This window comes from Tiliqua scincoides, chromosome 2 (genome assembly GCF_035046505.1).
Source record: "Tiliqua scincoides isolate rTilSci1 chromosome 2, rTilSci1.hap2, whole genome shotgun sequence".
NCBI lineage: Eukaryota > Metazoa > Chordata > Lepidosauria > Squamata > Scincidae > Tiliqua > Tiliqua scincoides.
In genome coordinates, this window is record NC_089822.1 from 192,397,363 (window position 1) to 192,416,465 (window position 19,103).

Below are 19,103 nucleotides of genomic sequence, written 5' to 3' on the forward strand. Positions count from 1 at the left end.
GGCTCTACTGGGGATGACTTACCTTTCCCCTGCTTTTGCACTGGTATGTATGGAGATCTGCACCCCCCCCCCCACTTCCATCTGTTGGTTCTGTGTGCAAGGGGTTTTGCAATGGTCTTGCTGTGATGTCTATACAGAGATCTTACCTGCCCCACACTTTCCCCTTGCTTTTGCACTGGTATGTATGGAGATCTGCACCCCACCCACTTCCATCTGTTGGTTCTGTGTGCAAGGGGTTTTGCAATGGTCTTGCTGTGATGCCTATACAGAGATCTTATCTGCCCCACACTTTTTCCCTGCTTTTGCACTGGTATGTATGGAGATCTGCACCCCCCCCCCCACTTCCTTCTGTTGGTTCTGTGTGCAAGGGGTTTTGCAATGGTCTTGCTGTGATGCCTATACAAAGATCTTACCTCCCCCACACCTTTCCCCTGTTTTTGCACTGGTCTGTATAGAGATCTGCTCCCCCCCCCCTGTATTGGAATCCAGGAAGATCTGGTGAGGAGGTAGATGTGGTGTCAGCAGTGGCCCCTTTAAGGGTAAGGCCTGGGCATCCAGCAGAGTGTGCTGCACAGGTGCAGCCACTGGAAGGCAATAGGGTCCTCAGGGATATAAGGAGTACCAGAGGCAGAAAGGGTTTGTGGGTTTTGAAGGAGTGCAGGTAGGAGAGGAGACTGGCTGGATTTATTGAATTTGGAATCTGACTGGACTTGGATACCCTGGTGGATTTAACTGACCTACCTGGAACCTGACCTTGGACTGTAATTTGGCTTATTGGCTCTGGACTCTGATTTGGTAACTCTGAATGATGGGACTGATTTACTTGGCATCTGTGGACTGGAACTGGACTCATTTTTGCTTGCTGCACTGGTGAGTTGCACAAGGGGGACTGATCAGCCTTAAGCGGGCACGAGGCCCAGTGGATTGGAATTTGGCAGAACATCATTGTAGCAGAAAGATAATGTGATCCCCTATTTGTGTGCATCTGCTTTTGTGAGCTTCATAAATTCTGACTCTAGCGATGATGAGTTCTTGGTGTTTCCAGAATACTAGAGTGCTCAAACCTTTAAGTCTCTCCATTTGTTAATGACAGTGATAATGGTCCTTAATGCCACTGTTGACTGCTGTTCACTTTACATGGTTCAAATGTTATTCTGTTATAGTTTATTAAATATTTTATTACTCTATTTGGTTCAGAATATTTTTTTCCTTGTTTTTCTCCTCTAAAAACTAGGTGCGTCTTATGGTCAGGTGCGTCTTATGGAGCGAAAAATACGGTATATGAATTGTAGTGGGAGGAAAGAACCATATTCATTACAGAATGTTTATAACTAAGGCTCAAAGCAACTTACAACATTTGCAGAAAAAGAAAAGCAATATAACAGCTAAAGAGCCATTTCAAAACAATAAAATCCAAATAATCAGAAAGAGCAGCAGAAGGTCAAGTAAAACATCATAGGTCTAATTTCCAAAGACCTGTGACCAAAATTAGACTTCACATTTTTTTCCAGCAGCTATAGATGAACTTGTAACAGCACAATTACACTTTTAAAAGCACTGATTCCCAACCTGTGATCCAGAGACCACTGGTGGTCCAAGAGACCCTGAGAAGTGGTCCACAAAGTCTCAGGGGAAAAAAATTATCTTTGATCACTTCCAACATGCTTCCCCACGGACCACCAAAAAGGGTGGAAAATTACCAACCCACAGCCAGCAGCAAAAGCAGCAACCCACAAATCTTCACTACAAATAATACATCTAATAAAACTCTTATTATTACAAATTTAATTGTATGTTTTGTTTGAAGAGGTGAGGGTTGCATGCAGGGCCCATGAGAGGGGTTGCAGGTGGCAATTTGTTCCTGGGTCCAGGGTCAAAAAGGGGCCCACAAGCAAAAGGAGAGCCCCCAGAAATTTTCTGGGATCTTATATTTTCCAATCTCACCTGGACTTGCTGCCCACATGTGATGTTGGGTGTACTGTGACTGTGGTTACTGCAAACCATATGTGCTGGGTCAAGGAATGCACACATGGCACTCCTGAACACTGTCAAATCTGGGAGGAAACTGGCCTGCTACAGTAGCTCTTTGGCTTTTGGATCTGTTTACCATGAAGGAATGTATCAAGGACACAGTTGTGAACTACAGTTGCTACAGAAGTAGGATTTGGTCCACATAGGCCACACAGGACACTTCCCATTTTAGTGTGAGTCTAAATATGATGATCTAATTTTCTGCAATGATTTTCTATATTTAAAATTTTTTAGAGACTTAGGAGTGTGTTTGGTTTTCTGAATTGTTGTATCTAGCTGCTGACACTGTGTGGGTAGGTAGACCTGGGCTCCAAAGACTATTTAAGAACATAAGAAGAACAGCCCCACTGGATCAGGCTATAGGCCCATCTAGTCCAGCTTCCTGTATCTCACAGCGGCCCACCAAATGCCCCAGGGAGCACACCAGATAACAAGAGACCTCATCCTGGTGCCTCCTTTGCATCTGGCATTCTGACATCGCCCATTTCTAAAATCAGGAGGTTACACATACACATCATGACTTGTAACCTGTAATGGATTTTTCCTCCAGAAACTTGTCCAATCTCCTTTTAAAGGCGTCCAGGCCAGATGCCGTCACCACATGCTGCAGCAGAGTTCCACAGACCAATCACACGCTGAGTAAAGAAATATTTTCTTTTGTCTGTCCTAACCCTCCCAACTCTCAATTTTAGTGGATGTCCCCTGGTTCTGGTGTTATTTGAGAGTGTAAAGAGCATCTCGCTATCCTTCCCCTGCATAATTTTGTATGTCTCAATCATGTCCCCCTCAGGCGCCTCTTTTCTAGGCTGAAGAGGCCCAAGCTATTTCAGCTATTGCAACTCTTCCCATGCCCTGTTTGACCCCCTCCCGACCCCTGTCCTGCCTACCCCCAGTAGCCATCCTCCCTGACTCTGTTTTACCTCATCTTTGCCCCCTTTGGGAAGGGGCCCAAAAGAGATATTGTAACCCCTGATAAAATTCCATTTGGAGGCCCAGGCTACAGGTGATCCGTGTCAATTCCAATTTTTGTCTCAGTGGTCCTCAGGCTCCTAAAGTTTGGGAACCACAGTTTAAAAGACTGGATGAGGGATACTGCCTAATATTGCCAGTTTCCCCCATTTCCCCTACCCTCAGACACCGCAGAAGTTCAAAAGTGATTGCTTGAACCGCATCTTCAGATCAGTAACAGCCAACAAGTTCAATAAAACTTTGTGATCACACAAAGAAACAATGCAGAACTACTTGCTAGTTATGAGATGCAAGTGCATATCTAGACTTTACTCCTACATTCCTCTTTCGATTCCAGAATCATATGATCTGTGAAAAGCATGATGAATGTATCAAAAAAGGCTCCAGTTTTAAAGCAGTAGAAGGCTGCTTCCACACAGCAGTTTGAAGTCAACAGCGCACCTAAAATGAGCAGTTATCCTAACACTTTCGGCTGTTTCCCCCTTTGCAATAGCTAAGCTTTTCCAACTGTGCTGTAGCTGTTGCTACCTTTTCAAAAGAAATTAATTAGCTAAGCTTTTTAAATCACATAAAAATTTTATCAAGTTTCTCTTGCTTTGTCAATTTCTAATGAAATAAAGGTCATAACTCTTTTACACACAAAGCAACTTCACTGAAGGATGGGTTTTTGAAAGGAGAAAATACCTAACATACAGGAATGTTTCCCAGTCAAATAAGTTGTATATATGCTATGTTTTCAATTGCCACTATCACAAAATTGTTAATGAAATGTTAAAAAAATGTTCTTTTTAAGTTTGAAAAGTAAGCAGTAATCAAGCATGGTAAAGATACAGGTCATAAAACAGAGAAGAGAAGAGAATGCCTTAATAACTGCCTCCAAAACTACTGGAGAAAAAAAAATCCACAACATATATTATAAATAGAAAAAAAGCTTTCCTTTAGGCCGGAAACTAATGGAGCAACAAACTGTGAATAAGCTAGCATAACCTACTCAAGATCTTGCTGAATCAAACAATTATCAGAAGTGCCTTTTCAGAAAGTATGCCTAGTAACTGCTGCTCCATTTGTATTACACAGAATGGTGACAAAGCCAGGTTAACAAAGCTACTATATACAGAAGATATAATCACAAGTATCAGATATAGTTACAACTCAAAAGAATTTAATATGTTTTTAAGTACAGAGACATTAGAAACTTGATAATATGTTATGTTAGTACCTCATATGCTAGGTCTTTGCTCCTTTCAAAAACCAAAGATATTTGAGCTCCCACATGTCAATTATCTATTGCAGCATTTCTCAAACTGTGGGTTGGGAGTTACTAAGATGTTTGTGAGCCAATTTCTGGTGGGTCACGCAATATCTAGTTCACCTGCCATTGAGAATACAGAGATGAAAATACAGGGTACAAAGATGCTGTGCAGGGCAGGCTCCTGATGGGAAAGAGGAATGATGCTTTGCCCTGAACAGGTGGGAAGATGAGAAACTGGAAAGAGAAGAAGACTGTGTGGATGGAGAAGGTCCAAGTCTTTGTTTTGCTTTGACTTCCAAGCTGGAATGTTTTAATTCTGAGCTATGCAAAATAACAGTATAAGCACACTGAGTAATGGGACTAAGCTGATCACAGCTTAGCTTTGAAGCTTAAATTGATGATGTAACTTCCAGGCATGACATCACTTCCAGGTTAATGACATCACTTGTGGTGGGTCCATACAGATTGCCATTCTAAAAAGCGGGACCTGGTGCTAACAAGTTTAAGAAGCACTGATCAATTGCATCATTTTGAGATTTACGTCTGGGTGTTTATTTCAGAATATTCCCCAACAGCTACACAAAACTTCATAAATATGTAAGCAGTACTCTGACGTGTTTATGAAACAGAAATTTATCTATGCTTGGGAAAAATATATCAATATTAGCATCATCATGCAGAAACAGAAAAAACCTCATATTTTTAGATTTAAAAACTCTCAAAATAAACAGTCCTATAACATAATACATAAGGAATAGCAATATATTTGGATATTCAATTACACTTTATCACATCACTAACTCTTCAATAGCACACCCAGTAAGCCTGCAATTCTATGCACCATGTACTTGGAAATAACCCCCACCAAACTCCTTGGCAGTTGCTTCTAAGTAAATCTGCACAGGAGTAGGCTCCAAGTGTCCATAGTAACTAATGGAAAAATTTAACTACCTGAACCCTCATTTTATTTGGATCCTGGATGTGGATATATCTATTAGAACAACAAGTCTCAATGGGAGTTTGCCTGTTGGTCTTGGCAATACCTGTTCCACTATCTTAGCTGTCGAAAGGAAACAACACTCACTTTTTGACAGCAGTCTCTTCTGTTTTAATATTCCATATAGAACTGGAAGATCAGCATACTGACATTAAGTATGCTTACAACTGCTTACATTCAAACAGAAATGGGATGCTTGTGGGAGTAGTCCCAAAATCAGTTGAACAACCAAATCCTATAATATCCATTATAAATGTTGATAAATTAATTATCTCACTATAATAGGAATAAAAAGCATAATTTTTTTTAGAACAGCAATTTTCAACCTTTTTCATCTCACAGCACACTGACAAGGCACTAAATTTGTCAAGGCACACCATCAGGTTTTTGACAATTGACAAGGCACACCATGCTGCTAGAGGGGGCCTCACATCCCTATTGGCCCTACTAATAAATGACCTTCCCTCAAATTCCTGTGGCACACCTGTGGGCCACTCGCAGCACACCAGTGTGCCACAGTACAGTGGTTGAAAATGGCTGATTTAGAAGATAATGATATTCACACTAATTCGTTCTTGGTTTTTCCAAGTCATAAGGAAATTTAGTGCCACATTTTTAAATTTGTTCCAGCCACACTCGTGAAGTGATTAGGGGAAAAGACCAAAGTTCTTCACACAGAGATTACAGACTGAAAAACTTCCCAAGTCTGTTAAAGAACATGTTTTAGAAAAAGTAGACTGCTCTCTCTGTTCTGTAACTGCACATAAAAATACAATTTTCAGTGCCAACATATGTATATTCAACATACAATATGAAATACAATTAATGGCAAACTATGCCTTATAAAGATGAACAGACTACACCTGCTTCCTAACAAAGTTTTCCAGACAGCTGAAGGTTGACTATGTCATTCGAAAACAGTAACAGAAGCACTTTAAAGATGTCACTTTACTCAAAGTTCTGATCTTTCTAGAAACTTAAGGCAATTTTAAGAGAGTCTGCAAAATGGAACAACTACATGAACAAACTAATTTGTTAACAAATCTGTCTTGAAAATACCTCCTGTGCTTCAGTGGGGGTTTTTTTTTGGGGGGGGGGGTTCCATAAAGATGGCAAATGTGCTTGACATTTGAAAGAGCAAGAGATTCCCAAAGTGACATAAACCTACAGTCAACTGCCTATCATAGTGACATAATTCACTCTACAGACAACAACAACAACAACAACAGTATTTATATACCGCTTTTCAATGAAAAGTTCACAAAGTGGTTTACAGAGAAAAATCAAATAACTAAATGGCTCCCTGTCCCAAAAGGGCTCACAATCTAAAAAGATGCAAAGGAATACCAGCAGACAGCCACTAGAAAAGACAGTGCTGGGGTGAGGTTGGCCAGTTACTCTCCAGCTAGGGCTGGTCAATTCTTTTTAAAAATGGCAAAAAAGAGATTGGGAAAACAGGCTCAAAACAAGTCTGTTACACATAACAAAACCTGGGGAAAATATTTTCTCCCTACCAGAACATAGTACTTTTACTACACAGGAAAAAAGGGTGACTATTCAGTGCAATTCCATTCAAATTGCCTTTTTGATACAATAAGAATTCAGTTAGGGCTTTTCATCAAAACCTTCTATCCAACAAAAGCAATATTATTACTATCAGAATGTTACTATGTCACAATTCTTTATATTGCTGTTTCAACTTATTTTTCTTTTTTTAATGTAAAGAATCCAAGGACAGTTACCTGGTTTCGATCTCGTGCACTTGTATATCTGATCTTCTGGATGAAGTAAAATATTAACCATGCTGAAGAAATTATCATCAACACTATAAATAATATTGATACGAAGACAAGAGAGTTACGACCACTGGGTTTGTTAGACTGGCGAGTTCCAACTGCTATCGCAATAATGAGAGAGATGTTTTTTTCTAAGTAACTCAGGATCTCTTTAACCTTTGTTTCTGTGATCATGACAGTCACAATGTCTCCAGTTCCTACCAAAGGAATAAGCAGAAAAAGAGTAAAATCACTGACAGCTGAAACATGTATACTTATTAAAAAGCCATGTTTAGCCATACATCTAAACAAACTGTTACGTAACACCAATGAAATTGGTCTCCAAATGTGTGTGTTTAAGGAAAATAAAACAATTCAATTTTATCAGCAGCCAGAAATTTTAGGAGATATTAGGCAAGAATCAGAATTTCACAAGTACATACAGCTCTAACAGGCACCTCAACAAGTTGCTTAAGGCCCAATTCTATTCCCCACCAGCCCACAGCATGCAGCGCCGCTGACGGAGTACATGAATCATGCTATGGGGGTGAGACCAGATGGACTAGAGAGGTAAATAAAAGTATTTAGCTGGTGTAGGTCCAATGAGACTCAGGGGGTGGCTCAGGCGGGGAAAAGTGGGTAGAACCTTCACGTACCTGGCTGCTGCCAAGATCTTCACCCTCCCACCCCAAACTACCCCCTGTCCAGCCCGCTCTCTGCCCCTGCTCTACCTGCTCCAACATGACACCTGTGAGCCACTCCAATGCGCACAGGTTTCTGGTTGTTTCTGCTGCCAGCCTTGGCACACATGATAGCAGTGCGGTTTTCACACTGTCAGTTTGGAACTTACAGTGGGAGATCATGAGATTTGCTACCATAAGCCCCAGATAAGACTGGGTGGAAGGACATATGTGGTAACTAATCTCTGTGATATCTACCAAGTAACAAAACATAACCATTTTCCTGCCTAAACACAGCATCTTAGCACAGTTCTTAGACTAGAAGAAGTCAGGAGCTTCAAAATATTCCAGGTTATAAGGCGAGGTTGATCTAGTCTATGCCACCCATAAAAGTAAATTAAAAGAAAATATGTTCCTTGGCTTAAGCATCTTCTGAAACTACATAATACAGTGATGTTTCATGCAAAGGGTCCTCCTTATCAATGGATTCCAAACCTGCAGATTTGACCCACAGTGGGTTCTGAACCCACATCTGGAAGGCCCTCAGAGGATCTCTGGATGTGACCAGAAGTGCCTTAAGTGCCTTCTGGTCATGTCTGACCTCTGAGAGGTACTCAGAGTGCCTCTTGGAGGCCTCTGGAAGAATTCTCTCAGAGGCTTCTTGCCAAGAAACCGGAAATGCCTGTCAGGGGCCTTCTGAGGTGCACAGGCAGCGCCTGGCTTCCACGTGCCTCAGAACACCTCCACACATGAACAGATGGCACTTCTGGTCATGTCTGGATATCCTCTGTGGGCACACCCACAGATCTCAGTATCCGCAAATTTTAGTATCCACAAGGGATTTGGGTTCCCTGTGGATAACAAGGTCCAACCTATAGTCACAGAGCCTTAGTACTGAAAAATTACTAACCAACAAAGAGTATAACGATAGCTTTTTGATTTGGGCTCACTGTTTTCCAGAAAAAGAACTTGAGTTCATTGTATAAAGTTCACTGGAAGTATCATTCCAATTTGCTATGGCTGTGAAAAACAATGGCAGAGGGAAGCCAACTGAACACAGCTATAATAGCAATAAACACATCTACAGTGCACTGTTTAAAATACTATACCCATTTCAAAGAGACTACACTGGAGAAGTTATGGGAAAATGATAACTAAAATTACCATGGAACCTCTTACCTACTGAGAAAGGATGAAGAAAAATGGAAAGTGCAGTTTCAGAGATTAGACCTCTATCACCCAGATCTCAGGAATAAACACAGGATGGTTGTGTCATCACTTGCTTATGAGCTATAATTGCACCAGCTCATTTAGTTGGCCACTGCTGGTTGGTTTGACCCAGAAATGCAGTTCTTATGATCAGATACAAATTTTATAAAACTGACAAAGCAACAGGATGCACCATTTAGGGCACAATCCTAACTTGTGCTGGAACAGGCAGCCCAAGTTGCCTGAGCTGTATCCAGCACAAGGTAGGTGTGGGCTGGAGCGCAACTAGGAGTAAGGGGATTGTATTCCCCTCACCACATTTTGCACGTAAACCAGCCCTATGGGGCTATTTGGATCTGTATCCACAATTTCGTGGGTGCAAATCCAAGTGACCCATGTAACACTGATCAGGTGGGGACAAGGGTCAGTATCTGGTCTGCACTGCTATGGGCAGACCCACTCCCCTCCTGGGCCTCATCTGCCTCCTGTCCCCTAAAGATTCATCCCTGCCTCAATTACACCCTGCAGCCACCATCTCCTACTCCCTGTGCTGGCCTGCCCCAGCTGGCTAAAACTTATCCTATCCGGGCACAGGTCCAGAGCAGCTAGGCCAGCACACATCTTTGTGCTGGCTTAGTCTGCTCCAGAATAATTGCAAACATGCTTTACACTCAGAAGCCACCACAAGGGACATGTGCCAGCTCAGGGGTAAGTTTGGATTGCGTGGCCTGACTTACACATCTTTTAAATACACAGAAAACTTAACCATTAACATATAAAAGTTGTTTGTTCAAAAGTAATTGATAAAGTACTTCATGAGGAAGACCCTAGGATGCAAATAAAGGGCTAGGTTAAGCTAGATGAGCAGCAGGAAATCTACAAGAGAATCTCCTGGTATTCAAATGCCCTGACATTTCTATCTTTTCTTTAAATCAGCTGACTCCCATTCCCAACTGGATTGGGGTTACAGTGCTGAGGTGGTGGGGGGAGGAGGGCAAAACACTCCTGCCACATGCCTTCCTTATCTTCACACAGCTACATGCCTTGCAGGATCAAGTCTGAGAAAACTCAATGGGAGGGGGAGGAGTATACAGCTGCTTGCAAAAAAAAAAAGAGAAAACTGGTGAAAGATCTTCTGCAGCTTGTCTAGTTTGCCCTTAAGTTTTTAGCAATAGATGCACAAATAGAGGGAAAGGCTGCTGTTTGTTTTGGTGACAACACCACCAGTCAACCTCTGTCTATGTCTCCAGCTTGGTGCAGATTAGGGTCTTCCCCACAGTTCCATTGCCTTTCTCAATTCCAAATTAGAGAGGAAACAAAGTGCTCCTATCATTATCCTCACCATGGTATGGATGACAAGCAGAATAGTGGAAACCTGCATTACATCTCAGAGAATGCCAACATACGCAGTTTAGAAGTCAAGACTGAGAACAAATAAGATTCAACACTTTTCTGCACATGCTTTCGTGAAGAACTTCATGTACTACCAGTCTTAAAAAAACCTCACTATTGGTACATCTAGCCAGTAGTGTCTATTTCACATATGAAAGGCATGTGCTCCACGTCAACCATAACAATCCTCAGATTATTATTATTTTATTAAAGGTCTAGGCCTAGCAATAAGATAGGATTCAAATTTGCAGTCCCCAAATAGGTGAAAATAAGAGTAAATATTACTGGGGTAATAATTCAATAAATGAAGATAACATCAATTCTTTCCTTGTTCTAGTAACACAGTATGCAGCTGCTGCACGTTATACAATGTTCTTATTGGTAAAATGAAAGACCAATCAAACATTCTTGTATGCTATAAATGCGATAACAGAAAAAGACTGAGGTACTCGAGAATTACAATCAGAATTCAAAACACCTCATCTCCTATAATCCAATTCAGAAAGCACTCCCTATGCATAGAGATGAAAAGGTGCACCACTAACAGTAGATAGTCTGTTGGACTGTGCTATCTGCAACTAGACCCCGAGTAATCTATACAGGTCCAGCCTTATTATACAAGGATTTTTTATATACAGATTTGACTCAACACAAATGGCCCCTACAAATGAGAAGGAATGTGCTGATCCCTGGAGAAGGGGAAAAACACACCCCTTTAAAATCAAAGTTTAAAAAAACTGATTTTTACTGTTGCAGAGAGACATACAAGTGATTACAGGTATAACCTAAGTATCCACAGATTTTTCTATCTCAAAGTTGATGAGAAGGACCCTTTATATTAAAGGAAAACAGTCCTTTAATAATGTGAGAGAGGGCAGCCGGCTGACAATCCATCAATCACTTTCTCTGCAGGCTTCACTACTCCCTTCCCCTGAGCACGTGAAAGAAGGTTAAATGGCAGCGATTATCACCTTCTCCATTCTTTCCCCCTTGCTGGGGCTCCTGTTGAAGGGAGGGATTGCTGTCTCCTAGTGAAGCCTAAGCTCCTGGAGAGAGACTGATTGAGTCTGTGTGCATTTCAAAAGGTCAGCGAGGCTGTTTTTAAAACACCTGAGCAAGAGACTTTGTTTTTTAAACTGATTTGCTACAGTGCGTTTTTTGCCATCCACGTGAGTTCTGGGAACGGAAGCCTTGTGAATGAGTCTCAACCTGTATTTGAATATAGCAACATTTTGTGAAGGTAGGCTTCCAGCACTGATTGCTCTAAATGTCTGTCCCCTTCCCTCCCAGCTTCTCCACCAGCAGGTGTGAATCTCAGCACATTGTTCCCTCTCTCTGCCACAAGATAGTGTGCATATAAAGAAGATCTGGCAAAGTGCTGTGGTCACCTAGGTAGTGGAGATAGGCAGTATGAGTACTGTATTACATTAAAAAAAAGTGAAAATGAAGTTCCTTGCTGAATAAAGATAGTATTTGCTTACATTGTTAGCCATTTGAAAGACATGCTCAAATACAATTCTCAAATACAAATTCAAAAAAGTGAGAGAATAAAGGAGCAGGAAGAGGATCTGACATCTTAGATTCTACCTTGATGAGTCATCGTGACAGGGTCCTCGCCAGATACATTGTTGTAGATTACCACAGCTGAAGCATTGTGTAAAGCTGCCCGCAGTATTTTCTGCCTAAAGGTGCAATTTCCTCGCTGCAGAAGGGCAATCCACTTGGTGTTCGGAGGAACCTGAAACCGAGTTCGCGGATCACAGCCTAAACGATCTGCAACTAAAATAAGAAACCTCTATTAGTTTGTTCATAAAAGTTAAAAAAACCATATGCAACAAACTGTGCATTCTCTGTTTATTCTCTGGAGACAACTGAAACCCATCTGCATAATTGAAAGCTATTTTTAAAGTGGTGCATTAATTTGGAAGTGTTAAATATATACTTGAAGAGGTTTGTAACTGCCAGTAAACACACACACACACACACACTTCCCAGAAGAACACACACAGTACAAGGGAGAAGTGAGGCATTAATTGTTCATGAACCACGGGAATACACAGCTAAAGGTCTGTTCCACTACAGAACTGAAACCAATTACTAATACTATCTCATTTAACTTTATAATAACAGATTAGTGGATAATGATATTGGTTGTTATAAAATTAGGCCTATTGAGTGTTTATTAAGATTAGCCATTAATGTACTGTGAAATATATCTGCAGATTTTTGTCTCTAGTAAACTGAACTTAAAAGGAACACAATAAATGCAGTCTTTTTCTCTGCTGCACCTGTGCCACATCACAGGAACTTTCAATTTCATTATCTCTGAGAGAGCTTTCCTTTTGTGCTCTTTTGTGTGATTTAAGAATAAGAGTTCAATGCAAATTTCCCTGGAATACCAATGAGAAACTGTCCTACTCAGCAGGTTCCCATACACATTTTGCTTTTTTGTCATGTGAAGACTGATTTTAAAAGCCTAGTACAGAATGCAGCTGAATATATTACAAAGGTAATTAGAAATGTTGGGCCTGCTTATTTTTCTTCATAATTTTTCTTCATCATAAAACTTATGGACACAGAAGAGCTTGCTACCCCCCAACTACTACTGCCCTCCATATGCGTTTGTCACACTCCTCCCTACTATAATGCAGAACATTAAGATAGGCAACTTTGTTCAAGTTTCACCCACATTCACTTTTTAAAAAGTAGCAGAGCTCAGAATTTTCTCTAGAAAACATGTTACATGGTAGGGAGAAGGGCAGAACTATATCAATTCACTACCATTTATAACAGGTGCAAAGATATGGACGATTCCATTAAACTTGGAAAAAAAACAGATGTCAAATCCCTCTCTTTTATATCTACTGTCAAACAAACACTACAGCACTACACTAAAAGGTAATAATCCGAACTAAAGCATGATGATGAAACAGCAGTTAAATCAAGACAGCTCTACTCATCTATCTGTTATTTGGAATAATAATAATACAGGCATTTAAATACCGCCTTTCTTGGTCATCAGATTTCTCCTCAGACTTTAATTCAAGGCAGTTTACATAGGCAGGCTGTTCTAAATCCCTGTAGGATTTTTACAATTGAAGAAAGGTTCTATCTTTCAAGATCCACACAACATTTCAGATGGATCTTTTATGGTCTGTTATCACTTGCTGGCCTCCAGATTCCTCCCACACAGGTTGACAAGCAGCTCCATCTCTCCAAGAGCAGGTGGAATAACTTGGCTGGGCTTGTCAGCTGCTACAAGGTCTCACCATTCACGGTGCCGGTGGCCTCGAACTGACGACATTCGGATGTTATCTTCAGGCAAACAGAGGCTCAACCCTCTACACCAGACCTCCTTTATAACACAGGCCAACACACATTTTGCTTCCTTAAACGTTACACCAGTTCCAAAAGCCTACACCATGGCTTCCTCATAAGGAAGCTGCTTGAACCATTCACTAATGAAACTATGCCATATCTCCAAAATTAGATGTGATAGGGCAAAACGAATACCATTTTTGGAATCAGCACCCCAAATTCATATCAAACCACCATAAATTTTGGGAAAAACTTCCCTGACCCTCGATTTTGTAGGCCTGGGTAATTTGTTCTTCACAGCTTGAACCTATAAGCTACCTTTAAGGAATACAAGCAGCAGACACCACACTCTGGTTCTACCACAATCTTTTATGCTCCTGCTGCTGTCATCATCCTTCCTCAGGTTCTTTCCATAGATAGGGCTACCCAACCCCAAGGTCATGCTCCTTGATTTCTAAACAGGAGAGCAGAGAAGTAAAGGGAAGAAGATGGTGGTGACCACAACTGCTCATTTAGCTGGCAGCAGGACAAAGGCTGCATCCGACAGTATCTCCTATCTCCAACCAGCTGAACTTCAGCATGACCCAACTGTCTGTCACTCTCAGGACTGCTCTGACACAGCAGATGCTGATAGGTTAACCAGATTTCACACTGGAACAAAATTCAAGGTAACTGCTGCAAGCTCATCCACCTCCTTCTTATTCTCTCTTACCAAGCATGTTTACAAGACTGTTAATAGTTTTGTTAGAAAAAAAAATTAAGGCATAAAATAGAAAACATATTTTGGAAGTCAAATGCTACAAGATGTATCCCAAGCAGTTACAAGGATCTGTATAACTGGTTGCAACCCAAAAGTTCATGTAAAGTTTCCCCGTCCCTTTAAGGGGCGGGGTAAGGGGAGAGGCAGTAACATGATACCCAGGATCACGACATCGCTAAAGGAGACGAGAGGGATGCTTGTACTTACAAAGTACTAGGGCAAGAAGCAGGAGGTGTGGGAAGCTCAACGCAGCCCTCTGCAGGACTCAACAAGGTCTGGAATGTTGATAAAAAGCAAGCACAAACCACTTCTGGTTTGTGAACACAACCAGGAGGTGGTTTGCACTTGCTTTTTCTCACATTCCAAGCCTCAGGGAGCCCTGCGTGGGGCTTCCCAAACCTCCTGCTGCTTGCCCAAACACTTTGTAAGTACAAGCACCCCCACACTGCCCCTATTAGCGACACGATCCTGGGGATCATGTCACTGCCCTCACTCACCCCTCCCCTGCAAAGACTTACTATGGGATAATATTTATTACTAAATAATTATAATATAATATAATATAATATAATATAATATAATATAATATAATATAAGTATTATAAATAAATAATAAATATTACTAAATAAATAGTATTTATTATTTTGGGATAAATATCCCAAAAAGTTTGAGAACCACTGAGTTAGTAAATAGTGTTTTACTATAAGCAACACTAAGTGTCTATATCAGGAAAGTGGAGATAATTAGAACAGCAAGCTGACCTCTGTATCAGCTTATAGAATCTTTCAAGATTTACTGGAACTAAGAGAGACTATTATACACCTCAAGTGCCAAGACATATCAATCAACATTGTAAGGGACACAGACAACCAAGTCAGCAAGTTTAAGAGTCAATAGTTGTCCATTATCATCTATCATCTATGATCAGTTATTCAGAATCTATTTGTAATGTATATTATTTTTTACTCAGAACATATACTTGCTGGAAAGTTTCCATGACATAATGAAAAGCAATTTAAGAGTAATTTCAAGCTTATACAAATCACTTACAAAAAGATGCAATCTGAAGTCATTTGTGTCATTTCAAAATTGCAAAAAAAGATCAATATATAAAATGTTTTCTCTCATTTCAATAAAAGGCCAAATTCCATCACTTGCACTAGGTCATTTTCTAAGACTCCTTGGACTGAATCACCATCTGTGCATTACTGTGCCCCAGTTCACTTCCGATAGATTTAGAATTAAGTCACCAGAACCCAGCCTGCCATAGTCTAACAGTCCATATTGACCAAGGCCTCATCTTTCACACAAGTAAGTCATTTGTTTGATGGTGTGGTTCAATGCTAACACAGCACACCTGATCTTTCTAATACTTGTTCAACAGCAAAGTACTGTAAGTGATTACTGGTTGTTCTAAATATGCAGAAGCATGCATTGCCATCATCACTCCTGCTTGTTTAGTATGCAGGGAACTGTACTGATACTTTTTTTCCCTGGTATTGTGTCTGTTAGAAGCAAACATATTATGTATGTTTTAGTACAGTGGTTCTCACACTTTTAGCACCAGAACCCACTTTTTAGAATGAGAATTTGTCAGGACCATGACCATAAATGACATCATCAAGCAGGAAAATTTTTAACAATCCTAGGCTGCAATCTTACCCGCACTCACCCAGGAGAAAGTCCATTTACTATCATTGTTAAAAGACTATACATAATAGCTTGTTAAAAGTACAAATCTGTAACATTTCCCCAAATGCAGTCACATACCATGGTAGCATCAAGTCTAACATATTTTTTAAAAAAACTTTGAAGTGAATGGGGACCCACGTGAAATTGGTTTGTGGCTCACCTAGTGGGTCCCGACTTACCTAGTGGGTCCTGATCCACAGTTTGAGAAACACTGTTCTAGTATAAATGCAGACTTTGGGGCTACTTTCAGAAAAATTGCACAACTTAATCATACTTGGTACCCTTAAAGAAAAACAAAGTGTGGATGGTATTGCAGCCTTTGGAATGTTTGGGGAAATTGTTTTAAAGAGAGCAGCAACTGCTTGGGAGGGTTAGGAGGGTTCTTCTTTATTTTAAATAGTTAAATTTATGCTTATTGTAAACTTTCAATTTACTTAATTAGATTTGATTTTTGTCATATGAGGTATTAAAAATTTTCCAGCTTGATGACATCACTTCTGGTGGTCATTCTAAAAAGTGGGTCCCAGTGCAAAAAAGTAGGCGAACCACTGCAGCACAATTAGCTCAAGAGGACAAATCTTAACCTCAAACTAGTATTGTACTCTGCATAGCAATATTGCAGCACATTGGTTACCAGCAGGGCTTCTGAGAGGAATTTTATCAGTTTCTTTTGAGCCCCTTCCCCAAGGGGGAGGGGTGCAATGGAGGTAGGTAGAATGGAGGGAAAATAAAGCAAGGGAAGGGTGCCAATAGTCTTTGGAGACCAGGTATACCAGGCTTCTTGATGTGGAACCCAGGTCCACCCAATCATGCGCATTGGCATTTAAATAAAGTAATATGGAAAACCAAGAATACTCCCAAGTCTCTCTAAAATCTTTGAAATATAGAAAATCCATTGCAGAAATTAGCATCATTGTATGTAGGTTCACACTAAGATGGAAAGTGTCCTGTGTGCACCAAAATGAACTTCTGCAGCACCTGTAGCCCTGCAGCTGGGTCTCTGAGCTCCTATCCACTTCTTCATGGTTACTGGATCCACAAGTTGAAGAGCTACTGCATCAGGCCAGTTTCCTTCCAGATTTGACACTGTGGTAAGGAGGGTCATGGATGCATTCCTGGCCCTGGTGTGTATGGCTTGCAGCAGCAGTTGCCACTGCAACTGGTTGGGCCCCCAGTATCATGTGCAGGCAGCGAATTCAGGTGAGATAGGAAAATGTCAGATCTCAGGAACTTTCTGGGCTCCCTCCTTTGACTCCTGGGCCCCATTTCTGACCCTGGGCCCGGGTACAAATTACCCCCTTTACCCCGTCTCCTAGGCCCTGGTTACCAGCTCACAGACAGTGCTGATCAGACACTTGTCAAAGTTGCCTCTATGATGAACTACTGGAGATCAATACAGTTACCATCCCTGAAAGATTTGATATCTAAGATACACATTTCTCAATCATAAAACAAATATTTATTTTTCTTAAACATTTGGTACAGATTCTTGCAGATGTTTCTCCTGCTACACTTTTCAGTGACTACTGGGGAAATGCTGTCCTCCCTGTGAATTCCCCTCATCAGGGTTCCAGGGTGGCTTAGTCTTTGCTTGTGCATGGTTCCTCCCCTTGGCAGTGAGCTAACCTTGATTCAACCTGGGTGCGAAGACTGAGCCATTCTGGAACAACTGAGAAGGGGAATTCATAGGTAGGACCAAATTTCCCTATTCTCCAGGTGTTCCAGGACAGCTCTTTGCTGATGGGATATGGCAGAGCAGAACAGTCTTCAAGGACAGCCCTTGCGTTTAAATACTTATTTGACACTCCCGAAAGGACTGCTGCCCCTTGAAAGCTACACTTCCTAGTGAGTAAGGCCTTCTTTGTTTCATGTCCACAAGGATGGGATTGAGGGAATCACCAAAGGGCATGCTTTTGGAAAAGGGAAGCAAGATGGGAATGAAGATCAATGTCCCATTTCTTTGCCCCATATTATGCCTAATCACAATCTCAGAAGCCATAGCTCAAGCAGTGAATTGAACAGAATAATCCACAAGGAAGGCTGCAGGCAAGGCACTCTCTTTAAACTCCTCTTTGAAATGCTTAAGGATGTCTTCTTCAGCCTAGGTCAGGTTCTTGGCCTATGGGAGGATGGCCCTGAAAACCAGCAAAGGCTACTTCAGGACAGCTAAAGTGGCATCAAACCTTGTTACGGGTATCAAACCTTGTTAAAGTGGCACCAAACTTTGTTATGGGAAAATCCCCCCCCCATTTTATTGTATTTCTGGTTACGCTACTGTGACATCCAGAAACATTTTAGAGGCTTTCATATATGGATGCCAGCTTGCAAAATGAACAATTCTCCCAGAAAACACTGGCCTACAGGCCACATTTCCACTTTGGTCAAGCTCAGACTCTTGGTTGTTTGTATTCCCTCTTTTCCCCTCAAAATCACACATTCTGGAAGGAAATTGATAATCCTACATTGTATCTCTAGTTCATGGGTGCCCAAACCCCGGCCCTGGGGCCACTTGCGGCCCTCGAGGCCTCTCAATGCAGCCCTCAGGGAGCCCTCAGTCTCCAATGAGCCTCTGGCCCTCTAGAGTTTTGTTGGAGCCCACATTGGCCCGACACAACTGCTCTCAGCGTGAGGGCAACTGTTTGACGTCTCACATGAGCTGTGGATGAGGGTTCCCTCCACTGCTTGTTGTTTCACATCTGTGATGCAGTAGCAGCGGCAAAGCAAAGGCCAACCTTGGTTTGTTCAAGGCCTTTTATAGGCCTTGAGCTATTGCAAGACTTTCATTCATTCATACAAGTTCCATCTTTAATGTATTCATTTATGTAAACTTATGCAAATTTATTCAAATTTTAAATGTAAATTAGTTCTCTTTTTCCCAGGCCCCCGACACAGTGTCAGAAAGACCATGTGGCCCTCCTGCCAAAAACTTTGAACACCCCTGCTCTAGTTGAATGAAACTCAGTAATCCTGTCAGACAGTTTTCCATTGTATCTTCAGTTGGTGTTTGCTTTCCTGAATGCAATTCCA

The 19,103-nt window shown here is 41.2% G+C and overlaps 1 protein-coding gene across 1 annotated transcript in view; it reads right to left on the reverse strand.

Moving 5' to 3' along the window:
- The window catches only part of RNF130 (ring finger protein 130), a 54,776-nt gene that overhangs the window by 28,137 nt on the left and 7,536 nt on the right, over positions 1-19,103 (reverse strand). The window contains exons 2-3 of the mRNA XM_066614934.1: positions 11,893-12,084; positions 6,992-7,242 (exon numbers count right to left, since the gene is read on the reverse strand). Coding sequence (XP_066471031.1) covers positions 6,992-7,242; positions 11,893-12,084 — 443 coding nt within the window. The remainder of the gene's footprint in view (positions 1-6,991; positions 7,243-11,892; positions 12,085-19,103) is intronic.